Consider the following 27703-nt stretch of genomic DNA (forward strand, 5'->3'; position numbering starts at 1 on the left):
CAGTGGAAACTCTTTGGAAGTCTGTTGGATTCCACAGTTTTGTCTCAGGGAAGAAAACATGGATTTGTGTGCTTGAAAAAGCTCTCCATAAAAGCCTATCTCTTCCAGCAGGATTGCAGTTTATTTTCATTTCTATCCTTAAATGATATACCCAAATACTCTGTCAACAACCAGTGATTCTGACGGGGCAAAGCTGTAGAAGCTCAGTTGATCCTTTGTCTGCAAAGGCTTGTCCAAAAAGCTTTCGTGATCAGAACATTAGATGCTCCACTAAGAGGAGGAATAAAGCAGATATCCCGTACACACACGTATTCTATAACCAAGGCTCTCACAGGTCAAACATTCCTTAGAATAAGCATGCCTTTTCTTTCCTTGAGAGCTACAAAAGAACAGCCAAGAGTCTGGATTACATGGCAGTCTGAATAGCACTGTATTGTATTGCATTGCATTGCATTTATATCCTACCTGTTCCCTACCATGGTTGGGCTCAAGGCAACTTACAGACATTTTAAATTGCATATAAAAACAGCACAACTCTACAATAAATACTAAAACCCAACTTATATAAATAGATGATGATTAATAAAATAACATTTTCAGCCTATAGTCTACTTCCCCGGTCTTTACAAGGAGATGGGGAGGACCATAAAGGTCCAAATGACAAAAAAGAACAAAGGCCCATGGGCGGGGAGGAGCGTTCAGCTAAAGCACATAAAAACTGTTGGTCATTGATCGTAGCAGGGCTGACAAGATGGAAGGTGGAAAGTGGTGGCCTCAACCAAATTTCTGTCATGAAATCACTTAGTGGCTTGAGCAAACTGGGCTTGGATCATTGTTGCACCTACTGTGTCAATTTTCAGCTACATTCACCTAGAAACCAAACATATTTGAACACATGAAGTCTGTCTTGCCGTCAAGGTTTTCCAAATTGCCTTCTGAGTATGAATGAAGTGCCATCAAGTCACAGCTGACTCATGTCAACCCCATGGGGTTTTCAAGGCCAGAGACTTACACAGGTGGTTTGCCATTGCCTTTCTCTGCATAGCGACCCTGCAATTCCTTGGGAGTCCAACCAGGGCCAACCTTGCTTTGTTTCTGAGATCTAACAAGATTGGGCTAGGTCAGAGCAAAAAATGGTTTACTACCCAATCCATTTAAACTGGAGATGCCAGAGACTGAATCTACGATCTTCTGCATGCAAAAGGAGGAGGAGGAGGAGGATTTATCCCCTGCTTTTCTCAACCATAAGGAGTCTCAAAGCTGCTTACAAACTCCTTCCTTTCCTCTTCCCACAACAGACACTTTGTGAGGTAGGTGGGGCTGAGAGAGCTCTGAAAAAAATGCATCTAGCCCAAGATGGCCCAGCCAGCTTCATGTGTAGGAGAAGGGAAACAACTCCAGTTCACCAGATTAGAGTCCACTGTTCATGTGGAAGAGCGGAGAATCAAACCCAGTTCTCCAGATTAGAATACACCATTCTTAACCATTTCTCCATTCTGGAGATACTCTTCCATGAAGCCACAGCCCCTCTCTGCTACCAAGCTACTGAATCTAAGTAGTTCATCTGCCACTTCGTATAGTCATGGTGAACAGCAGCAAACTCTAATCTGGAGAACCAGGTTTGATTCCCAACTCCTCCACATGAAGCCTGTGGGGTGATCTTGGGCTAGTCAGTTCTCCCAGAATTCTCTCAGCCCCACCTACCTCACAAAGTGAGGAGGAAGGAAGGCAATGGTAAGCCGCTTTGAGACACCTTATGGTTGAGAAAAGGAGGGTATAAAAACAAGCTCTTCTTCTATAAAAGAATCAAAACCTGGGCTGCATTTGCCATATGTATTCAGCACTGCGCAATGGTTAGGGTGTTACACGCTACTGTGGGATTTCAAGGTTCAAAACACTCAGCTGTAAAACTCATTGGATACCCTGGCCAGCCATACGAACTCACCGAGCCTAATCTATCTCACTGGGTTGTTGTGAAGGTCAAATGAAAAGAAGACCTTGTATGCTAAACTGATTGCTTACAGGAACGATGGGGCAGAAAAAAGTAATTGATTCCCTGGATATGGTATAATTGTACTTACTGCCAAAAGCTGACCACGAAATCTTTCAGGTCCAAGGAATTATGTGACAAAATGTGATTTCACATCTCGTGCAATGTCGCAGAGGATACTGGAAAGGCTGCTCCTCAGCATCCTCTGTGTCAATGGAAAGGATCGAAGGGCACACCTCTGGAAGTGCATGTCGTTTGGTTGGTGCCCTTATTAATATTTATTAATACCTTTCAGGGCAACTGATTGGGTTGCTTTTGCTGTTAGGCCAGACCTGATTATCACAATAGAACATGAGACTATATTAGAAGTCATGAAAGGAATATGTGAATGCCTCCTGTTAGTGAAAGTGCACTGTACATATTCTGTTGTCAGTGAGCCTACTGGAGTCCTAATCAGCTTGAAGCTGTAGACTGCCCACTTTTGCAGAAACACAGATTTTCTTTGTCAGCTGACATTCCCATTCACTGAAATGGAGAAGGCATTTGGAGCAGCAGTGGCATAGTAGTTAAGAGCAGGTGTACTCTCATCTGGAGGAACCAGGTTTGATTCCCCACTCTGCCACTTGAGCTGTGGAGGCTTATCTGGGGAATTCAGCTGGGTGACCTTGGGCTTGTCACAGTTCTTTGGAGCTCTCTCAGCCCCACCTACCTCACAGTGTGTTTGTTGTGTGGGCGGGGGGGAGGGAAAGGAGTTTGTAAACCCCTTAGAGTCTCCTTACAGGAGAGCAATGGGGGATACAAATCCAACTCTTCTTCATAATCATTGCCATCTCTTAGCAGTTCCTCCCATGGATTGAATGGGAAAGCAGTTGCGAACAGGGATGATAATCTGTGTACTCTATTAACACAACTCTCTCTGCTTGAGCTATGTATATATCTTCAACCCTGTGGTAACCTTCAATCTATATTTTATGGGTTTATCAGAGAAGGACTGAAAGGTGGATGATCCAGCCATAAACAAGAGTTAGACTAAATAATTAGGAGAATGGATAAACTGAGCAGCTTTGTCTCACTGGTTGTTTGCATAATAGTTTACACTGTGTACAATTCACGAAGCACTGTCACACACTAAATGTGTCCATCTAGCAGCTGAGACCACCCAGGCTCTTTCTCTCTTACTTTCCCCTATGGGCTTGAAATAATGTAATCACTTAATATTAGGATAATCCACAAAGGTTATCAAAGCTGCTAGCAATTATCAGTTTTCCAGTGTATTGCAGCTGCAGAATGGCGAGCAGCTTATGACAAATGTTATTATTATATTCTGAAATATTACAGTTGCAAAAATAATTTAATTGGATATATTCACTATGTCTTGATTAAGCATGCTAATTGCAGGTTGGATACACTCAGAACTATTCCAGCTGGCAAATGCATTGTGAACCATGGGGGAAAAAATTACAATGGAAATCTCCCACCTCCATTTTTAAATTAAAGTTTTACAAAATTATATGCATTTGTTTCTAACAATAAATAATCCGTTATAGAAATTCTATAATTGCATAATGATTAAGCAGGAATAATATTTAAATTCTGAAGGGATAAGTTAACTTATACAACTTATAGCAGAATTAATAGAATAATATTGATTTTTAAACTGTGAAAATTAAGTATACTAATAGACAAAATGTTAAATGATTGTTTTTGACACTATTGATGAGCACCTCTGAATGCTGAAGAGCCAATACAAGGGAATTTTTTGGCTGAGTTCTCTGATTTCAGTAGGAGGTGGATTAGATCTTTCAGTGAAGCAGTGGTGGCCATTTTCAGCGTATTAAATCATATAAGAATCAGAATATTTTGTTTTGGTGTTATTTATGTGTGGTATTAAAAATATTTACAGCCTGTCTATCAATTGTCAAGGCCACTGACAAACCAGTTTTTTTCCTCTAAATGTTTTCTGCTAGAGATTCCCTAATCCTGGGAGCTACATGACTTGCTTGTGTTCAGTGGAGGCCCTTGGAATAGTTTGTCAAAAGAAGGACATAGAGCGCCTTCTGTGGCAAGGTTGAGGAACTTATGTTCCACTAAACCATTGGTAGCTAACATGCCATTTGACTAGCTTTTATATCCAAGATGTCCATAGAAGAAGAGCCAACATGAGATGGATAGACTCTATAAAAGAAGCCAGAGCCCTCAATTGAGTAGACCTGAACAAGGCTGTTAATCAAAACACATTTTGGAAGATGCTGATTTATAGGTTTGCCATGAGTCAAAAGCGACTTGATGGCACTTATCACACACATGCACAAACACACACACAATTTCGTATTTTATTCTGGTACCTTTTTAGGTTTGAAATTATAATATTCTATTAAGGTGGGATTATTTTATGAAGATTTGAGGTTTTATCCTTATTTTTTCAGAAGTATGATACAATAATTATAAATGCCAAATATTTTAATTGAAATGTAAACAAAGTGTGACGATTATAATCGGCCAATATGCATAAAAAGTACAGAACAGGCCGCAGCAGAGAAACCAACTCCAATAATCAATCAGATAATATTGATACAATAGAGAAGCTAAAAACCCAACAGCATTCAATCAGTGAAACTAGCCAAGAGCCCCCAAAGTTCTCTTTTGATGCGTCCAGCATGGTGTAGAGGTTACAGTGTTGGACTAGGATCTTGGAGACCCTGTTCAAATCCCCACAGCCATGAAAAATTGCTAAGTGACCCTGGACCTCTCAGGGAACCTACCTAACATTGTTCGTGTGAGGATGAAATAGAGGAGAGGGGAATGATTTAAGCCATTTGGGGTCCCCATTGGGAAGAAAGGCAGGATGTAAATAAATAAATAAATAAATAAATATCACTGGTTCCAAGAACTTTTTGTATTACTACTTGGGGATGTCTATAAAAAGAAACCTATTTCCATTCATTAATTGTTTGCCTCAAGGCAAATTTAAAATTAAGTTTAATAACTAAGGAGCAAATTAATCAAGAATGATGAAGACGAGACTTTCATAAAATTTCCGCATTCCTCGCTTTTAGTTGCCCTGTATGTATTTTGTTCTTCTTGGAAGTAGGAGTTGTTGACAATATCATGTTGTGGTTAATACCCACCTACTGGAAATGAATACCACTTAGAATATTTCATTATGAAGCTGATTCCAAAACAACAACAAGAAACAAAAAAATGTCAATTTAATGAAAGTACAGTGTACAGCTCACAGTGCATGTAATTTCTTCTTCATTACTTCTGGCTGTCAATTAACATAGTCATTAAAATAGAATTCATATGAGCAACATGGCAAAAATGGAATTACAAATGTACGCAGATTGTTCAGCATTTCATTTAATCTGATCCTGCAAAATAATTACCAGCAAAGTTTGTGGCTTTGCACGCAGGTAAGGGTGCTGGAGGAGCTATGATAAATCCACTCCAATAATTAATGTAGTAATTACATGGAATCATATTTAGTAGAGAAATTGAGCTCAATCCATTTTTAAAAACTATTTTCAAAACATACTCTCTGCCTCACCGTCTATGCTGAGGCAACTTTCGACAAGTAATTAAAATACAAATTCCTTACATGCTAATTAAAATAGCTAAAATTAAAGCTGAAGTCCTCAAATGAAGAAGCTGCATTTGAGCAGCATGCCCATGGTTTGGAACAGTTTTCCAACATGGGTTTGCATCCATTTCCAAAATATTAACCTTTGCAAGCACACTTCTGTTTGGAAAAGAAGTGTCCACTGAATTAGAGCAAGCACAGAATAGATCCTGCAATTTGCATACTCTCCTCCTCTGAAGCCCCAAGTTAAAGAAACAATAATGCAAAATGAAATGCAAAATCAAGGGTCTGCCTGCCATGCTACCAAAGGAGGAGGCTTTTTGTCCTAAGTAACAAAAAGCCTTTATTTGTTTGTGAAACAGTATCCTTGATCAGCCTGGCAACCTGATTATAAATAGATGTATGCACATGCATGCAGGATGTATGTGGGTCATGCATTTACATGGGAACAGAGCTACTGTCACTACAGCAAAGGACATGCACAAGATGAGAGTCCGAAGATGCAGAAGCTGCATTCTGAGATCTCTGTTAAGTCCTGAACTAAAGCCTCAATTGGCTTCTGGAAGAAGGGAGCCAGTGGGTGATAGGATGACAGGACATGTATTGCTTGGGTGAAGTGGAAATGGCTGCTCCAAGTTGTCTATGAATTCTGTGCACATGTGCACCTTAACAACAGGTTCTTGGGGAAAATGATGCCTGCTCAAGCTATTGTAGTTCAATCTTTGGAAGGATTTTTCAACTATGCAATACCACCTCCCGAATGGATTGTCCCCAGGAGACTGGTGAAGAGCAGATCTACCTGTCACATTTTTAGTGTCCTCACTACGAGTTTGAGACAGTGCATATGGTTCTCTCCTGTGTATTTTATCTTCAAAAAATCCCTGTGAAATAGGTTAGGCTGGGAATATGGAAAGAGCATAAGATCACCCAGTGAACTTTATAGGTTACCGTAGCCTGTCATTCTAATTTAGAGGCAATGTGGTCTAGTGGTTATAGTGCTGGACCCAGGTTTGACTCCCCACTCTGCTCTGGAAACTTGCTGGGTGATCTTGGGCCAGTCATACACACTTGCAGCCTGGCTTACCACACATAGGAAAAAATAAAGAAGAGGAAGGCCGCTGTGGGTCCCCACTGGGTGGAGAGGAGGGATCTAAATAAATAACCACAACACCTCTTGACTAAAGCACATTCTCTGTATCCTAAAGAAAATTCTAAATGTAAGTAAATCAAATTCTCACACATCAATCTTACAGGTGCAGCACGACTTTGGCTACAGATCTCAAGCGCATAGCTGCCTATTATGAAGGGACTAGAAGCTTGCTTTTTTCTCCATTTAGTCTGAAATAGTCACTATTTGTTCATTTTTAATGTGGTTGATCTGTTGAAGTCTTGCAATTTTTGTGAGTGTTGCTGTTGTGGGGGGTTTTTTTGAACTATTTTGTGATCTATTTTTAACCTTAAAAGCAGCTGATGCATTAGGCTGCCCTATGTGGAGAGTCAAAGAAATATGAACCTTCTAGAACTACTACATCTTTGAGACTTTTTCTTCAAGCTGAATTAATTCCCAATCTTGGCTGATTGCATACCATGGTCATCCCTGCTGAAAACACTTAAATGCAGAAGCAGGTATAAAACCGAACGGGTTTTATTAAATAATAAAACAAGAAATATATATTAAGCGATGAACATACGCATGCAAAGCATCCAAAAACCAAGAGAAAAGGGAAGACATTCGATAGCGTTTCAGGGATAGGGATGGGTGATATTTACCAATCTTGAAAGGACATTCATGGAAAACAGTGTTGAGGAAGAAAATTACCAGAGTTTCCAGCAGCAAAGGAAGTGACTAAACTCAAGTGGGGGTGGGCATATGGATCCAGAACACACACAAACAATGAATGGCTGAAGGACCAATAGTTATACCACAGAATGGGTCCTGTTTCAGGAATGGGTGATATTTACCAGTCTTGAAAGGACATCCAGGGAAAACAGTGTTGAGGAAGAAAATGACCTGAGTTTTCAGGAGCAAAGGAAGTGGCTAAACTCAAGCGGGGGTGGGCATGTGGATCCAGAACACACACACACACAATGAATGGCTGAAGCACCAATAGTTATACCACAGAATGGGTACTGAGGTAGTGTAAGGTAAACTGGCAAGAAAACCAGAGACAAAGAATTGATTGCTTTTCCAGAGTTCCAACAAAAAGATAGCAGAAACTTGGTGGGTTGTTGGGATGCAAGAGAACTCCTGGACTATTCTCTTAAATACTGATTTATTGCAGGGATGGGTGCAGATAAGGTACATAATGATCAGTTCAGAGTGCTAATTAAATCACCTTAGGGTGACACTGTGGGGATCAGCTAGTCCCATTGTCCAGTCAGCAGAGGGGTAGCAAAGGGAAAAAAGCACCCGGTGCACTGGTGTGTCCTCTGCCCCCGTCGCATCTCTGGAATCCCCACAGGGGCGTGTGCCCAGTGCATCGTGCACCCCCCACTCCCTTGGAGCTATGCCTCTGCCAGTCAGGCACACCTTATGTCCAGGGGAAAAGCTCAGCTGTCAATCTTCTTCCTGCAAAAGCTTGACACACAAGATGGATATCAAGACTCTCTTTGAAGGGCATCCATCTTGTTGAGAGGGGTGGCTTCCTTTTATATCAGTCTTTGGCCCCTGTGCCCCCATGGCACTTCTTAACAGGGATCTAACTTCTATAGAGGTGGAGTGGGGATTTAAGAACTGGTTTTCTGTCTCATAGAAATTTGCCCTGACATAAATAGCTCAGGCTTGTTGGATCTTGGAAGCTAAGCATAGTTGGCCCTGATCCAGAGGTGTAGCTCCAAGGGGATGGAGGGGTGCACGACGCATTGGACGTGCGCCCCTGTGGGGGTGTGGCAAGGGAATTCTGGAGGCATGGCAGGGGCGTTCCAGGGTGGGACAGGGGTGTTCCAGGGCAACACGGGGGCGGAGGACTCACCGGTGCACTGGGCGCTTTCCCCCCTTTATATGCCTCTGCCCTGATCAGTATTTAGGTGTGACATCACCAAGATATTTCAGAGCTGTGACACAAAATCAGGCAACAGCAAACCACCTCTTTTATCTTTCTCCACCTCTTATCTTCCAAAATCCCCAGGATCAGTTTCGGCTTGATGGCCAAAGGCGGCAGCAATTTGTCACGACAGTTTTTTTAAAAAAAAATGAACTTTTTTTTGCTTTCTACAAAGTAAAAATAAATAAACAACCAGTACTTAAGCCTCTTCACAAAAGTTGATCATTCCTATATTTTCCCAAGAAATAATCCATTATATGAACCCATCCTCCTTTTTAAAAGTTATATGCACCTACTATACATACCTGTAACATGCATGCAAATTTAAGACACATACACCCTCCCCCTGACCCAGTGACACATGTGAAAAAGTCCTCGTCTCCTTTCAGGGAAACAGGGTACCATCCATTCATGAATGCCGTGACAGAATATACCGGAACAAAGGAACAAAATGAAAAGCTGGATTTTTGTTGAAGATTTAGTTCCAAGCATAGTATCTTGAGCAGGAGAGGGCAAGCATTTCCAGATTTTTAGCTGTAGCTAATTGTAGAAGGCTAATCTTTTTAACAACACAAAATAACTCTTTAAGGATAGCATCTTAAATGAAAGCTGAAAATTTTTCACCCAGCATCAAATTGTGTGTGAAGTTTGAGGGGAGGGGGGTTACTCGTGTAGAATCACAAAACACACACAATAAAGTCAATAGAAACCCATGACCAAAGCTTCACATTTCTGCGATCTGCTCTGACACAGAAGGAAAGTTCTTATCCCATTTAAATTAAGTTTGTAAAGTTCTTCAAACCACTGAGTCTTATTTGCTTTGTATTAAAAGACGGAGATATAACAACCCCCCACTGTGACTGACATGCTAATTAAAGGCAACGAGCAGAAAGGTTTGGAAGTCACCAATAGGATAACCAAGCATGCAATTGAGCTAATTAGAAAGTATGCAAAGAGAAAGTGTTACCTTCTTTTTTCAAGGCCGAAAGAGCTTACAGGGTTGTTCTGAACAGTGGCTTAATATACTTAGTTCATTGCTGCAACACTTACCTTGTGATGCCAACAGCTTGACAGTAATCCATTGTAATCAGCTATCACCAGATATGCACCTCTGAAAAATGTACAATGATTTTCAAATATGCCTATAAATATTGGTGTATCTGCCAACATACCGCTCTTCTTATAAAAGAGATTAGCAGCATTATTATCTGAGAACCAAACAGAAAAAAACAACTATAAGCCAATGCAAACAAACAGCTGGAGCATAACATTGCTATCTTTTTCAGTTTGTTTGCATATCTTAAATTTGTTTATTTAAAATATTTCTACCTTGCCTTCTCTCCTTCGTTTTAAGGAAGACTTCACACACAGGAAGTGGTCACAGGGAATGGGAGAGTGATGGGCAGTTGTTTGCAAACATCCAAAGAATTATACATTTCCAGTTTATCCCCTCTCCATGCCCCATTCAGCATGTGTATATGTATCAGGCTTAAAGGCAAGGAATTTTCCATCAGTGGTAAGCTGATACCGGTAACACCTGCTTGCAAAGGGGTAACTGTTGTAAAACAAAATCCCAACAGCACCTTGAGGTCTAAGAACATACCTGAGCGTTTTCTTTTTCTTGTTTACCTGACTCTCATGTTACAGTTTCCGTGCCCACACACCTTTAGGAAGCTCAATGCAAACAAGGCTAACACAACAGACTGGAAGACCTGTTAATCTCAAGCTTGAGAGGGGGACCCTTCTTGACATAGTTCACCATCTCACATGATCACTCAACTGGTCCACAAAGTCTACCAAGAACACATTGCTTCAGGAATCTTCAGGAATGGCCATTTGAGCGGCTGCTTGCAGAACCACAGTTTCAGTCGCTGCCATCTCCAATTAAAAGGTTTGGGTGATGTGAAAGACATCAACGCGAGACTTTGGTGAGCTGCCACCAGTCAGAGAAGACAATATTGATTTTCACAGATCAGTGCTCTGACTCGGCAGCATCAGTTTTGTGTGTTTAACTTACTCTGTGCCAGGCAGTCTGACTGAGGTGACTTCTACATAGTGATGATAGTCTGAGGTTTTCAGACAAATGTCAGCTCAGTACAGTGCAACAGGACTTCCATATGGCAGGTTTTTCTGCCCCAGCAAACAATTATCAAAAAATTACCTATAAATGGCCCCTTCCGCACACGCAAAATAATGCGTTTTCAAACCACTTTCACAACTGTTTGCAAGTGGATTTTGCTATTCCGCACAGCTTTAAAGAGCACTGAAAGCAGTTTGAAAGTGCATTATTCTGCATGTGCGGAATGAGCCAATGTCATTAATAATAAAAAAAAGACTTCAAAGCTATCTGGTGGTAGAATGTATGGGGGTGAATGGGTCAAGGAAAATGGCAGTGACTGGGAAAGATCTGGACTCTCCTATCCATGTGGCAGCCATGCCAACTTTATTGCAGGCTTTGTTAATAGGATGTAGTAAAGCAGGTTTAGGAAAGGCTGCAGAAACAACAGGAAAAGCTGGAAAAAGAACCACAATGTTGGGTGGAAACAAGAAGAAAAAATATGTTTCACACCTGTAAGCAAAGTTGGTGTGTGTTTTGTGTGACATTTGGTTTGTTTTCACTCCCAGGCTCACTTCCTGTTATCTAGGTTGGGAGAAGAATGTTTCAGACCCAGCAGCACAGTAAAATTCACCTTCCCACCTGTAGTTTTGTTAAGGAAGACCTCCGCCTTCTATATTACCTTATCTATACTCTTATTGTGCCAGTACCGGCTTTTGTTTGTCCCCACTTTGCAAACTAGAATTTTAGCATCCTAGGTCCATCCAGGGCTTTTCTGTGGCTCCTTCATCCCAACCCTATTTTGCTCACATGATCTTCACCAGAAATCCAGCTTTCAATGTATTACTCCAGCCCCCTAAGACTGGCGTGGTTATGGCTGTCTTTTTAATGGGCTTGTTGAAGAATTTTTCCTGATGAATTTGCTATGTTTATCATGTGCCTTACGCTGTCCTGATTGCATTGTTACATTTTGCAATCTACCTTGGGTCCTGGCAAGAAAAATGGACTATAAAGAAAGATATAAATTTAATTATAGCGTTAGCTACCAGCAGCCCTTTTGGGCAAAGACATGTCTCTTGCAAAATCAATACCAACACAGACTTTTTATTCTATCTCTAACATTTCAGTTTATTCAAGGTCCTTTTTGTTCCAGTTAAATTGAAGTTTAAAATTTGGAAATTGTGTTTCCTACTGAAACCAATGGAAATGAAAACCAAATAACTGATTTTAGCATTAATGATTAATTTCATAAAACAATCCAAACTTAAATCATGACTAGTCCCACAGTATCTTATTCTGTGGAACTGATTTTGATAGTAACTTTGAAACGCCAATTAGTGTAGAACCTGGCAGTCTGCTTTTTGATTGAGATTTCAGGTAAGAATGTCAGTCCAAACCGAAAATAAAAAACAAAAGTCATGTTACACTTTTCCATGGAACCCAGCAAAAGCCAAACCATTGTGCAACCTTTAGAATTGTCCACTCCACTTCTGGTTGCCTTCAAAGTGAAAACTAAAGTTGATAGTTATAAGCAAAGTTCAAAATGATTTGGGACCAATGTATCAAGGACACAACTTAATTCCAGACTAAACAATGCAACACATGACTCCCACCAAAGAACACAGCAAGAGCAATGAGAAATACTGGCCAGTGATTATACTTGATCACTGAATATGCTTCCCAAGATTCTTAGTGGGGAGATAGTATGGGTCAGCAGAATTTAAAAGGACTTTTGATACTACTTTATCTATGACTCTGACACCTCCTTCTCCCCCTTTCATCATTCATACTGTGCTTTCAGCTTGTTTGAAAAAAAAACTGGGCCTTCTATGCATACAATTGAAGGTAATGAAGGAGATGGAGTCATGATGTGGTTTTGGCAACTCTTGAGAGAGACCATCTTGTGTCTGTATTTCTCTTTGAAGTTCTCCTGGGCCCCTTCTTCCATTAAAAAGTCTACTGGGACCACTATAAGAGTCCTGGAATGATCACCAAGATATTTTTCAGCTTGTGGTATGATCAGCTTGTCTGGGTAGGAAGTCTTTTCTATACAGATGTCTCCAGAGGAATTAACAAAGTAGACTTCCTTACATAGTAGGGAAGACTTCCCTATGCAGGTGTCTCTAAAGGAATTAACACAGTTACACTCACCTATAACTGTCGAAGGCTTTTATGGCTGGATTCAACTGGTTGTGGTGGGTTTTCCGGGCTGTGTGGCCATGGTATGGTGGATCCTGTTCCTAACGTTTCACCTGCATCTGTGGCTGGCATCTTCAGAGGTGTATCAGAGGTGAAACATCTCTGAAGATACCAGCCACAGATGCAGGGGAAATGTTAGGAACAAGTTCCACCAGACTTCAGCCACACAGCCCAGAAAACCCACCCCAATCACCTGTGACTGTTGTTGATGGAGTGTCTTCTGTACAGGGACACAATGGTCTGCCCCTGCTTAGTCCTAAGCAGGACTGTACTGAAGACATGACAATGAAGATATGCTTAAATGTATGCAAATTCTTCATGGCTGAAGCAAACAGCTGGAATCTTAGTGCCTCCTAAACGATGTTTAAATACAACTTACCCACTTGACCGTTCGAGCTATTCTTGAAATATTTCTGGAACAAAATACCTGAAATGTTGCCAAAATAAGCCTTTGTTTGAACAACACAAGTGAATTAAATGTGAATGCGGCCTGAGTAATGTTCTCTGTGCAAACCCTTACATGTTTTTGATATGGATAAAGTATTTAAATCAAAATCACACGTCTACTTCATCTAAAACATTTTATTTATATAAAAATATTGTAAGTGCTTGAAACATTTGGAAAAAGCAAGATTACATGTTCACATTCCTATTTTCATACATGTTGCACAATGGTAGTGTTCCACGGAGGAATTAACATTTCCCATTACATATAATTGTACAAAATGTTGTCAACACTTGTGTCAGGAGCTGTTGGATTCTCTCACTCTTTGCCACGTCATGAGAAACATCAAGAATAACACAACCCCGAAGTGAAGGTCCAACACATACCTATGCCAGAAATTTAGATCAGTTTCAAACTTGTTTGACTTTCACAGCTATTTACTAAGGGATTCTGGAAATTGTAGTTCTATGACAAGGAAATAATTTTTTTTAAAGTCCCAGTGTCCTCATTGAACGGAGATCACCCAGCTCATGAGGGAAGGCATAACAGTCAAACAGATTTTGAAACTATTGGTTTAGATTTTAAGAGTTCATACACCCCATGTTCCAGTTGGTGGTAAAGTTTCTTTTGCCTCTGCAGTTATTGTCCAACGTGCTACCCTGAGAAACCACCACTAGAGGTCACAAGATCCTAGCTCTGTTCAGGAACGTTCTCTTTATCCCACTATAATCCTACTTTGCCAGTAAGCTCCACAGTTCAGACAGTCTGTTGCTATTAAAATGACAGCATGGTTGGAATTTCATTTTAATTTTTGATCTCCTGGCCTCTTAATGCTTAAATATTTCTTTGTAATATAAAAGCAAATGCAAAAAGCATTTTTTTTTAAAATAAATATTTTCATCATAAATTTTTTAACTCCTATGTGAATATACATTTTCCCTTATGGACTATACAAAGTAATCACTCCTAGAAAAAAAAATCAGTGTCCTATATGATAAAAAAAGATTTAGCATTGCACTTTATATAAATCTTTTAACTTTGTTGGATTGTTTCTGGGGCTGAGCAGTTTAATTATGTGTTGGTAACAAATTCCTTGTTTTGAAAAGGGACTGAAGGCACTTGATGACAAACTCTTTGATCCTGAAAGCTGGCATGAGCTCCAAAACTCAGAGACCCTGACAATCGAGCAGGGAAGCACTGACTGTCGAAATTCCATCAGTTAAAATTCCTTGAGAGGCCAGCTCCAAATCCAAATATTTTGGAAGACTGAAAGAATGTAAGCCATGCCTTGTGGGGATCAAGTTTAGGAATGCACTTGTATTGCCAGCAGTCTTGAATGACTGCAGTCTTGGGAGACTAGAATTCAAGTTAAAAGAGACTGAAACATGCCTGCAGAGTGTAGCAAATCTTTTCCTCGGCATCATGTGCTGTTCCTCTTCTAAGGCACCGGCCATGAAATCAAGTGTGAACTTAATGGGCTCAAGAAGCTAGACATGATGTTACTGATCCCAGAAAGGGGGCGGGGGGAGGGAGAAGTCCCACTTGGTGTCAGAATGCACAGCAAATGCAAAACATCTGTTCCAATTCTAATTGACCCTGCCTGATTTCATTAAGCAGGGAAGCCTCCCTCCCCCCAGTTGGGAAGGCCGCTGACATGAAGTGCAAGCTCAAAGAAAGAGAGAATGAATTAACAGTCCTCTCTACAGGAACAAAAAGCATTCCCTGATCCACTCCCCAGTTCTAAATCACAGGAGGTTATGTAGAAAATTAGACCCAGCTGAATATGCACACTCTGGATGTTCAAGAACCAGCTGAAACATCATTGCAAAGTTATAACAAATGTGCTAATGAGGGTTCTAACACAGCCAACCCAATGCAACCCTATCATTTGCCTCTCAACTGCACAACAGAAGTGCAACTGCGTACAGTATTTGTTGTTTAGCACCACCTTCCCACTCTCCTTTTGCTTTAGGTGAGGCACATAAGGCACTGCCGCTGCCAGGGTGTCGGCAGACATCCCAATCATCCCTTGTTGGATTGTCTTACCTATAGTTAGATTCCTGGATGACACCTTGCAGAGCTTTGCTGTGTGTGCGTATGTATCACTTGCTCTTCCATAGTTATGTACAGGCATTGATAAAGTGCAAATATTATTGGCATGTTGTACAATCTTGTTTTGTAAGGAAACAACAACACAGCTTATACTATGACATAGTCAGGGTGCCCACTGCTGTGGCAAGACACCATGCCCCATTATTGCTTCCCATAAAATAATAACTTTTATTGGGAGAAGCAGAAATAAGGGAGAGGCAGGATTTCGCAATGCCTCAGGAAAGTGTATCCAAGAATAAAGACCAGGGTCTTCTCCTGTTGTGAATTTATGCAAGTTTGTATTTGTTGCTACTTGGCACTGCTCACAGAGCTGTCCTCTGGAATCTTCTCTTCTGAGCTGCTTCTTCCCGATAGCGTGTCCTGGTATTCCAGATCATTGAACCGCTCGGCTACACACTGCGCAGTGAGACGGGCCTCGGGATCATGGTCCCAGCACTCTACAAGAGTCTCACAGACTTTCTGGATGCCCTAAAATACACAAAGGCAAAGAAAGACCTGAACATTATGGAACACAGCAACTACAACCAAAGAAAGGATGGGAGGATAAACTAAAAAATTCCCAAGAGGTATATATTTACTTGATAATGTAACATGGTTTATAATATCTGGTTGTTGTGGATTTTCTGGGCTGTGTGGCCATGGTCTGGTAGTTTTTGTTTCCAACGTTGATTCAGGTGAAGTCATGGCCACACAGCCCGGAAAACCCACAACAGCCAGTTGCTTCCAGGCATGAAAGCCTTCAACAATACAATGATAATGTGATTTGGGAAAATGCAACACATTAAATTTACACCATGTAGGTTTAGCTGCTAAGGAAAGAAACAGCTTAAAAATGAAGGCAGTTAAGCTTACACAACCCCCTTTTCATATGACAGAAAAAGAGCCTGCACCAAAGTCTTCAGTGTTATTTTATTTTACAGACCAAGCATTGGGGGTCTTGACAGAAAGCTATTTCCTGTGAACTGTCTTTGATTTCTGCCACTTGCTTAAATGATATGGCTCAAATAGCCAAAAAGCCACAAGCAGCATCACACTAAAATACCCACCCACCCCCCAAATCAATCCCCATTACAATAGATTACCACTTGCAAAAAATTAACCTACTAATAATGCAATTCTATTATTTTTGTTGGACAGTGGCCACTGAATTAAACTTCACAGAAAAAGGTAAGATTCTTAGGATTTCTACCATAAGAATTTGCAGGACTCGCTAAGATTGGTCACACTGACAAAAAGATGCCAAGTAAAAATAATTTGGAAAGGACCAAATTAAAAAGTGCCCAATGTGTGTGTGAGCACACAAAGAAACTGCTGTCCAGTTATGGAAAGGAACTAAGAGATGAAAACATCTGCGATTTGAAAGACATAGAGAGAAAAAAACTTGTTTGTTTAAAGAAAAGCAATGCTACAGTTATGTGAAACTGTCCCAGTGAGAAACAAATATGAGCCACAATGGGGAATATTAATTTTGATTTACTGTCACAGGCTTAGGAGAACGCACAGGGGACTGTGGAGCACCCTTAGAAGTATCATCATGCCATGGTGAGGCGTCCTACTCTATGTAACAGTTCTATTTGAGAGCAAACGTAATGTATGTCTTACACAACCATTTGCTGGACTGTGCTGAGACATATTAATTCATTAAATGTTAAGTGTTCCCCCCTCCAAACAGTGGAAATTAGACGTCTAAACCCAGCTAATACCAGGAAACGAAATGATGTTATCCTTGGTCACAAAGAGTGACACTAAACTGAGTTTAAAATATAAATTATTCTCATTTTGTTTTGTTTTTTAAAAGCTTCAAAGCACTGCATGACTGTATAATTTACCTAATGGATGATGCTGACAGATGTCAACAGCACAACGATATTGTAAGTATACAAATAATATTCATTTTCTGTTGGCATTGAAATTACAGACATTAAAGTTAAATTAAATATTAAACATTAACGTGAAATCAGGAGCGCAACAAATCTCATTACCGAGTGAAGGGGGTGGGGAGAAGCAGCACTGAGTAAAATCCATTTCAGAATTTAGCATTATGAATAATGGGTTCATTACAAAAACACATCGGCAGAGGAGGAGAATGAATATGAAAGAAGGAATATTGCATAAGCATCTGCTGCAGGGTTTTTTTTTTAAAGGTTTGCAGAAGTCCTCAGAGTATTCAGGGAGGGACAGTTGGCAAACACTGAAGTGTGTTTCATACTATACCTCTGACCAGAATTTGATGAGTCCAGTCACCAAATAGACAAGCTGAGGCTGAGGGTTACAAGGTGCCTATAGTATACACTGTAGCCTCAAGGCAAATTTTAAAAGTTTAATTGCATGAATCCATTCATAATTGTGCTAATGCAATTATATCAACTTGAAAGCACTAAACTCAGTGAGAAATACAAAGGGCAAGGAGTTACCCGTGGGGAACAATGTATGCAGTTCTGTCACTCTGAGCTGTTGGTCCTACTTAGCAGGGAGCAGCAATGATGCCACACAGTCTGATTCTCTCACCTGGTGGTTGAGCCATGAGCCAGGGATCTCCGGTCGCCCTCTGTCCCTCAAAACATTGTCCTTCATGCTTTCCACACAAGGATGTTCTCGCACCTTTGATCCAAATGGTGGTTCATAGTCTTTCACCTCTGTCATGAGAATAAGTTAACACAAGGATACTCAATTAGTCGAAATCACATGGGCCTTCAAACCAGTTGCAAGTTCAGGACTGCAGTGATCTTGAAGGCATATAAAAGCAAATTACTTTGCCTCAAAAGACACTAAGTAGTTAAAAATTGGCCTCTCCATTCCATTTAAAAAAAATCTAACCCGGCAACCAGAGGAATAAAACATTCATGCCAGTCAAGCTGGCCAGTTTGCAACCTTGTCCTCACATAATTTTCTTCAAATGCCAACTGGAGCTCAAAATGGCTATTTCCTGCAAAATTATAAATGGTGAGCAACAGTTTCAAATGTCTATTTTATTATGACTTGATTTGATTGCTATCTTAAACCCAAAACAGCATACCCTAGGATGGACCCAAACAGATACAATATTAGGAGGGTCATGATAGCATTTCATTGGGCTCTGAAAAAATCAATAGTGGCAATCCTGAGAGTCCAATTTGGATTCTCAGGTTGTGGAACAAGGGACAAATAATTTTGCCCTCCCCAGACTTTCTATATCCTTCTTTTTTTCTTCCCAGGGCAAAGGACAGCACAAGGGCAGCATTGTTGATTGACAAAACTGTACAGAATGAGAGAGTTCTCTCCTCTCACCACTGACTCAACCCACTCCGCAGATATAAGCCCTTTAAAAGTGCTGGTTACATCTGGACCTGGAACTTCCAGCATAATGGCTGTTCTGGCCCTTTAAAATGGAGAAGAAAATAAGAATCTAAGTCACTTTGGGCCCTCACTGGACAGAAAGGTATGGTATAGATAAATGCATTTCAGGAAACTTTACAGCACTTTTACAGGTCAAGCTGTGGCATACTAAAACAACCTGAAAATTTTAGACAACCACAATAATCTGGGGTGGCCTTTGGAGAAAACTACCTTTCTAATACAAGTTATTCTATGAATTTATATAAGTCCCTTCTGAACCATCTTGTGATAAAGAACAGACTGAGTTTTACTATTATGACCACTGCTGCTGGACATATTGGGCTGAGAGAGATGCAGGCCAAAACAGGAACACAGTTCAAAAACAGACAATGAAGACAAACGATGTGGCAGGGAACCAGTCTAAGGAAACTTAAATATGGCTTGAGGCACAATATAAGGACATTAGAGGAAAAGTGGCACGTCCTGACATACAAAAAAAAATTGCTAACATGTATACAGTTATACTTATGACTAACTTCCAGCTAAAACAATGGGGCTTATATACTGGATTATTTTGCTCCATACATGTTATTTTGCTATATACATGTTTAATTTTATTTTACTTAGAGGCACTACAATTCAAAGCAGAAGCAGCATTTTCTGAAACTGACATTATGTGGAAAAGCTAACAATTTCCATAGGTTAGCTTTTTATTCAGCTGTTAGGAAGCCAAATATTAGACTTCTAAGCCTTCTTCAAGCTTATAATATGGACCCCACATACACACATGATCTTATTCCACAAAACAATTTCATGCAATAAGAAATTCCTCCATCTGAAATGGCATAAATTGACAATGTTTGTAATCTCTATACGTAATTGAGTAAGCCAGAGCCAGGTGGTGGTGACACACTCCCAAGCAATCGCAACACAGAGTCTTGGCCAACTGCAATACAGAGAAGCCTGTACTGGGCTTATTCCAAACAGATAATCAGTTGGTGTGTGTCCTGGGCTGGCAGCAGGCCTGGCTCTTGCAGCAAGTGTTGCCTGGGACTCGAACAAGCCGATAGCCGACTTCCCTCCTCCTCCTCCCGACAGCATTGCCAGGAGCCCGAAGAACCACTGTGGCGGCCAGTGAGGCAAGATGACAATGCTGTGACCCCCCCCTCCCACCTCCCTCACCCACCTGACAAAGTAGGAAGTCTCTTGCAGGCACCTGGACTGCGGGAGTTGTGGGCAGGGGATGATGGAGGGGCCACAGGGACAGACCAGGGGACATGATAGCAGGCCAGGGAAGTGCATTGGGCTGGAAACAGCAGAATGGTGGCCTGAGCACAGGACAGGGAAGAGGTGAAAAGTATATTTGCCCCCCTTTTTTAGACACCTTGAGATTCAAGAGGAAGGTTCAGGTTGCTTCTTCTTTCTCAGTGAATGTAATCATATGACTACCACCTTTGGGCCCTGACAAAAGAGGGCCTGTAGCAGCCTAGAATCAGTCAGAAGAACTGGACTTTTGCTCCCCACTCTAAACATACAACTAAGCAAGCCCCTTTGCCCAGTTGGTGGCTTTTTGATGTTGCTGATGGTTTGAAAACTAAACCAAGAGAATAGTTTTCAAGTCAAGCAAGCTTCTTTTTTCAATTTCGCTTATGAACAGAAGTGAGAGGAACAGAAGCCATTTTGAAAGCTATTTTCCAGATTATTCCCAGATAACCTTGGTTATTCTCACTGATGTCATGTACTGGCAACAAAGGTCTTGAAAATGAGCCGCTTTAAGAGGGCTGTCAGATCACTTAACGCTCGCTGCACTTTCCTTTCTCACAGTATCCATGTCTGCTGCAAAAGCAAAATGCCTGGATGGAAATGCTATTTCTCACAAAGAATAACATCTGGTACACAGCTGCTATGCCGACTAAAATACCAAGTTAACAGGGCAGCGGAGCAGTTCAAGCTTTCCCCAGAACAGCATTGCTGGGTTTCTAAATATGACTTCTAAATTACACTCCAGTGAAACATTAAGAAAACTATACCCTCCTTCCCACACACCAGATTCTCAGCTTTCAAGCCAGCTAGCAGCAGAACGGCCTGTTTCTTCAGCCCACTTTTTTTTCCACCTGCAACTAGGCTTCTATTTACAACTCCAGCATACAGATTACAACACCATGCATTTTAAGCAAAACCAGAGTTAAAAAGATTTGGGAGACTGAAGACAGTGCTCAGGAAATTGTTACTTTGCCATACAGCAAATTGTTGCTTCATCATACAGGCAAAAACACCCAAATCTTTCACAATCTCATTCCCAAACTAGCAGAGTGCTTCCTTTTGTTACAGAAAGGTGAAAGCCGTTTACAAAAGACATGCTATTCTGCTAGCCAAAGAGACAGCTAATGTCTTTGTGGTTTCCTTACCCCCCCCCACCCAAGATCTTGCACCTTTGTAAAGACCTGCAAATCTTTCCCACCTACACCTCTTCTCATTGCAGGTCACGGTACTCCCAATGGCTGCTCTGGAAGGTCAGGGAATCCTCCAGAATGGCATCACGCACACGAATTGTCGGCAGTGAGAAGGAAGAACTGGAAATTCCTCTTTGTTTCTGGAGAAGATAAATGCATTTCTACTCTGAGGAGGAAGAGTTTGGATCCCTGAATAAAGCTGTTGTTGATAACGGCAACTGACGCTAGCTTAGCTGGCTGGCATCTTTGTTTGACCCATAAATCTGCAGCTGCAGCTTTATTACACTGCTTTCCAGCACGATACTATTGTGTAGATGTATTTCAAACATGTGATGTAATGGTTAACTGTTGCCAGAGACTATTTTTAAATAGACCTTTGTAAGAGGCCCCACCCTTTCCTAGCTCGAGTGGGACATGATCCCCCGCCCCCGATAAAATCCTGATTCTATTTATTTTAGGCAGCTCTGTCACTTCCTAAATAGAGCTGTTGTGAGGGTGGTTATTACTACAGGCACTGCTCCTTTGCACTCATCAAAGAGTGAAAGGAAAAGACCAGCAAGGAAGGAAGAACCTTCCTGAGCAAACAGCTAGCTCACACATGCCTTAAAAGGGGAAGTTGACGAGAGCAAAAAGCCAGGATTCTAGAAAGCCCAGCACAAATCCGACCAACTTTTAAATCTCTTTATAGAAACGATTACAAATGTCAAGCTAGCAAGTGGACACCTTGGAAATTACAAATTGCATTTTCGGAACACAAAGCACATCTCAATCAGGTTGTCATTGAAATATTTAAATAGTCACCCCTAATAAAACGTTTGTGGAATTTCTTCCTCACTCGCAGATCCCATAGAAAAACCAAAGCTAAGCACAGCAACATTAGTTGTCTAGAACCAAATCCCAACACATTTGGTTCCCTCAAAAGTGCCAATCAAATCAACTGTGTAGCAAGAGATGCCCTGTTTGCTCTGAGAAATGACTCTTTTTATAGAATCTCCTATAGATGTGCAACTGTAAACCATCCGGGTGTCGGCAGAAGATAAACATTTTTAGTGGCAGAAAACACAATGTTGCACTTACCTGTAACTGTGCTCTTCTATGTAGGCACATGTGGGACACGCACAGGCCTACCACAAAGAAGAGCAGCAAGCTTTTCTTCAGGCATTTCGGTAGCAATAGAGTGCTCCCTCACCTCCACCCTTGAGACAGTCTTGGTCAGAAATCTTCCTGCCTTTGGCTCCAAGGGAGAGGATGCACACTGGTGCTACAGGAATGCCTAAGGAAAAGCTTCTCCACAGCAGGCGTGTGCACGCGCAGTCCCATGTGTGCCTGTCCGTAAGACCATGAAGATTAAAAACCACTGCATACGGCCAGATTTTGAATGGCATGCTAATATGATATGATATAGTTATAAGGAAAGTCTACATTAATTCCCACTCTGACGTGGATGACCCAGGTTAACCTAATCCCATTAGCTCCTGGAAGCAGCTGGGTCAGCCCTGGTTAGCACTTGGATGGGAGCCCACCAAGGGAGACCAGAGTTGCTATGCATCTCTTGCCTTGAAAACCCTATGGGGTCATCATATGTGAGCTACAATTTGACAGCACTTTTTACCACCAAGCTAATTCTCAATGCAACACAGGCTGCATTGATAATTGCACTTTGATTCCTTTAGCAACATTATGAAATAGGTTGTCTTGCTGAATTCAAAAATGATCGAGATGAAAATGCTACTCTGTACTAAATTCAAGCTCTCTTTTACCCCTGCCTCTTCACTAGAGACTATATCAACAGTACTGGAAGTTATAAGTAGAGCAATGGATGCTACAATCACACAGAAGAAGGCTAGAAGGATAAGTGGGAAACCAGGATCTAGCATTATGCTGATATGGTCAACAACGTAACTTCAAATTGACAGATGGGGAGGGAGTGTTAATGCTGGGGATTCCAGAAAACACTTCCAGAAGCTGGCTGGGTGTCATTTGTGTCTCGGATCTATTCAATTATCACATATACAGCTGGGAGAATTTTTCCTTCAAATTAGATTGCTCAGCGCCCACTTAACTTGATATTTATAGCAGAACAATTACTTATTGACCCAAGGCAGGTCTAAGCCATGGGAACTGTTGCAATGACTACACAAGGAAAAAGTGTTAAAAGAGGATGCAGAGCGACTGAGAGGGGTTTCTAGAGACTCATGGCACAGTGCTGTTCCTGAAATTAAGGTTTAGCTCTGCAAGCTACTTGGATGGCGGGATGAGGTATGTAATTATAATAAATACATCATGAAAACAAGTTCCTGAAACTTTTAGAATTCAGTATTTAAACACCATATGCAAAAAAATATTGCTGTCCACAGGTAAGAGAATGTTTTATTTACCTCCAACACTATTGCAGCGAGAGGTCATTTCCCAGAGAACCAAAGCCATGGAATAAACATCAGTCTGCTTGAAGGACTCCACATTATCCAAGTTCATTCTGGATTCCAGGACTTCAGGAGCCATGTACCTTGCTGTGCCAACCTGAAAACATTTTACAAAAGGAACAGTTATAACAGCACTTTGGACAGTTAATGCCACTCAGTAATCTATTCTGGAAAGTAAAATATGTCTAGCTTCCATACAGATGAATGTAACTATGGGTGGCAGAGATCTGAAAAGGAGAATTGTGGCCCCATGTTAAATTGTTAATGCCAATCACCAATGAGGCAACAAATAAAACTCAGTACTCATGTATACCACAGCAGTGAAAGCAGACTTGTTCTCTACGCCTGAAAGAGTGTCATCTAGTTCTCAAAGGTAAGGATCCTGCAGTGGAATACAGAATATCTCCTACAGCACTTTGATTTTTCTACCATGTTTTCAACTCACCTGTCCACTGTTAGCTAGATCATCTACCGAGAGAGTAGGGTCCAGCCTCAAAGATAGCCCAAAGTCACAGAGACAGCATGTTAAATCATTTTTCACCAGGATATTGGAACTCTTTAGATCTCTGTGGACAATAGGGGTCTTGGGTCGGCCGCAAGGCGTATGGTCACTGTGAAGGTGGGCAATTCCACGAGCCAAAGAGCCACCCAGTTTCCAAAGGTCTTCCCAGCTAATGATGTGTTTTATGAGGTATTCCTGCAAGTTTCCCTTTGAGTGGAAAGCAGTGATCAACCAGTACTGTTTGCCTAAATCAGTTTTGCGCTCCTCTGCTGTCAAGAACTGAAGGATGTTCTCATGCTTCAGGTTTATGTCTGAGAAGATGTCTTTTTCAGTCTTCCAAGATGCATATTCTTCATAAGGGAAGATCTTGACAGCCACTGTTTCAAACTGTTCTGATGTATTTTGCTTCAGTTTTGCTTTATAGACTTCTGCAAACCTCCCTTTGCCCACAAGGGTGTCTAACTCAATGGGCAACAGTTCAGTATTATGGTTAATGTTGTTGGCGCAAGTAGAACTGATGTCGGAACGGTCATCATCTAACATGATGGCGCAAACATCGCTACAGTCTTTATGTTTCTTGGGCTTCATGTTCTTCTCCCATGCCTTGTTGATTTTCCTTCTCCTCTGAATACGGTAGCAGTAAAAGATGAGAATCACAGCAACTGTCACCACAAGCAACGGGACAAGGCTTATCATTGCAACTTTAGAAATCACATCTTTCCATTCATCTATAGGTGAGGGGGTTTCTGGAAGAAAGATAAGATTGTGGTTAAATATGCTTCATGTCTATGCTTTATTGTCCTGACAATATGGTAACATGATATTAGAAGAAAAGTTGAATATGGTTCTGGAGGGTTTTCTGGGCTGTGTGGCCGTGGTCTGGTGGATTTTGTTTGTTTTTTTTTCCCTTTGCAGGTCCGTCTCACCTGTCCTGCAGAGGGCGTCCACAACCTCCGACCAAACAGGTCCTCCGACCTCCGAACCGCTGCAACCAGCGCCGTTCTCCGGAACTGCACTCCGCCAGTCGGGTCGGTTCCTCGAGAGCAATACCGGTTCTCCCGTAGGTTCAGGAAATCCCGGATGAGCCCCCAACTGTTACCGCGCTGCTCAGGATAACACTTTCCTTACTCAGAGGTATCCCGCTCTCGGCAGCGCCCAGGAACCCAAGCAAGACCCGACAAGGCTCAGATAAATAAAAGAGATTTATTGAGATGCTGACCTAGGTGTCAGCACCTCCCTTCCGCACAACAGCTCCGCCGCCTAGCAGCTTTGCAACCCCTTAAGTACACTTTCTCCCGTCGGGGGACCGGGAGAACCAAAGACAGCCCACCACCATTCATTAACAAAATTCAAAACAACCAATCATACATTGCAACATGCAGGAACCAATCAATGTCCGATAGGCATCCCCTTCTCAAGTTTCGTGCCAGAGCAGGGCGAGGCGATGACGTGTTCACTGATGGGGGAAACACAAAGGTTTTCTCCAGGTGTCCAGGGTCAGGAGGCAGAGAGCGATGACGTGTTCCCCTTATCTGCCTGCTGATGGGATTAGGCAGGGCAAGGCGCCTCGACGGAGGTTTCCCTTTGTCCACGTGCATCAAGAAACTTTACACGTGAATGGGATGGGTCCGGGTGAGGCAGAGATGGCTCTCTGCCTTGGGCCAAGGAGGTTCCATACAAACACAAGTACAGGGAAACTTACAAATCCTATTCTTATCTAATAAAAACTAGTTTCTACCTAATAAATACAAAACAGAATAAATCTTTCAAACGTTTTTAGTTCAGACACAGTCCAGGAGCGGGATTCTCTCCTGGCTCCGCTATCAATTTGGCTTATGAGTGGCGGTGGAGACATCTATTTCCAACACTCTAACCATCTTCAGCATTTGCCCAGTGGCTAGCAGAGTCCCAGCAATGCTATAAAAACATCAAAAGAGCCCTACTGGATCAGACCCCAGACCCATTTAATCCAGCATTCTGCCTAGGAAGCCCTTGAGTAGGGACACTATTTATTTATTTATTGTTTCGATTTATAAACCGCCCCATCCCCTGGGGGCTCTGGGCGGTGAACAACATTCACATATACAATTAATTAAATCGATAACAACAATATAATACTAAAAACCATTAAAAACTACTTAAAAACAGCGGTTAGCATCATAATAGGTGCCCTATTATGGCCAATTCAATTTAGATCACCCCAGTAAAAGAAAATGGAGGGGTCAGGTTCCTCTCTGGGAGGATAATAGGTGGTAAAGTGCAACAGATGGTATGTGCAAGAAGATGCAGGGGGGGAAGGAGAGGGGGAGGGGGAAGGGGGCGCCACTCAGCGACTGGACACTCCAAAGGCCCGGTGGAACAACTCGATCTTACAGGCCCTGCGGAACTCATCAAGGTCCCGCAGGGCCCGGACAGCTGGAGGAAGAGTGTTCCACCAGGCTGGGGCCAGGGCCGTAAAGGTCCTGGCCCGTGTGGAGGCCAGCCGCATCATCGAGGGGCCAGGAACCGCCAGCAAATTGGCCTCTGCTGATCGCAGAGGCCGAGTAGGGGCATATGGGGTAATGCGGTCTCTCAGATACGAGGGTCCCAGGCCGCGTAAGGCCTTAAAGGTTAAAACCCACACCTTGAAGATGATTCGGAATTCCACTAGCTGTGTTAAGGAAGAAAGACATACTGTGGAAAGGAAAGGAGACACACTGTGGGAAGGGAGGTAGGGAGGACACATTGTGGGACCAGGATGGAAGGAAGGAACAGACACAAAGAAAAATGGAAGACATACAGACAGAAGAAGAATGGAAGACATACAGGAATTACAGTAGCCCATCCCATTAAAATATTAACTCAGAGTGTGGCACCAATGAACAGAGGGAACAGAATAGGCACCAGAGGACAACCCAGATGGCCAAGGGCTTGGGGGAGAAGGCTTTTGCTGGATGGGGTGGGCAGGGAGGATTCCGCAAAATTGAAAGGGTGCAAAAGAAATCCCAGCCCCCAGTCTGTTTGGTGGGCCTTGGTGCTGTGGTCTTGCCTGGCAGCGCCTGCCTAGGAAAAATGCTCCTTTACTTTTTTTCATTTTACCTTTCTCTCTTTCTGCTGCAAGTTTGTCAGCTGCCTCTGTGCCAAGCCCCCCATCGAGGCTGCTCGCATTTAAAAAAGGGGGGGCATTAAAGTCCAGGCCTCCAAAATGAGCCAGCACCATTAAAGCTGGCAAGGCCCCCCGCCCCCGCAAACTCACCCAAGACCTGCCGAGAAAAACAAAGGGGGAACAAAGAGGGGCTTCTAATCAGAGGCATATTTATGGGGGAAGGAGGGCATGATGTAAGAGTAAGACACATTCCCTATCCTCCCTGCCATGCCGCCCATCTGACCCTGGCAATTGGTGCTGTTCTGGAACTCTCTCAGGCAGTCTGGAGTCCTCTTCATTGCCACTAGCAGCAGTTTCTTCCACCTGGCCGGCTCAGCTGCTGCCGCCTCCTCATGATTGCTTTGCTTTCTCTTTCTCTTCAGCCTCCCTCCGATAATGTAAGTGGGGACGGAGCCAAGGGACGGAGGCTAAGAGAGGCCACACAAGTGAAGCAGCAGCA

At 42.1% G+C, this 27703-nt stretch overlaps 1 protein-coding gene across 1 annotated transcript in view; it reads right to left on the reverse strand.

The window, feature by feature from the left end:
- Positions 1-13436: 13436 nt before the first annotated feature.
- TGFBR2 (transforming growth factor beta receptor 2) overlaps positions 13437-27703 on the reverse strand; it is a 59913-nt gene continuing 45646 nt past the window's right edge. Inside the window, exons 4-7 of the mRNA XM_048511063.1 lie at positions 24063-24865; positions 23573-23714; positions 17935-18062; positions 13437-15894 (exon numbers count right to left, since the gene is read on the reverse strand). Of these exons, the coding sequence (XP_048367020.1) occupies positions 15715-15894; positions 17935-18062; positions 23573-23714; positions 24063-24865 (1253 nt within the window). The 3' untranslated portion in view covers positions 13437-15714. The remainder of the gene's footprint in view (positions 15895-17934; positions 18063-23572; positions 23715-24062; positions 24866-27703) is intronic.

Source organism: Sphaerodactylus townsendi, linkage group LG11 (genome assembly GCF_021028975.2).
Source record: "Sphaerodactylus townsendi isolate TG3544 linkage group LG11, MPM_Stown_v2.3, whole genome shotgun sequence".
NCBI lineage: Eukaryota > Metazoa > Chordata > Lepidosauria > Squamata > Sphaerodactylidae > Sphaerodactylus > Sphaerodactylus townsendi.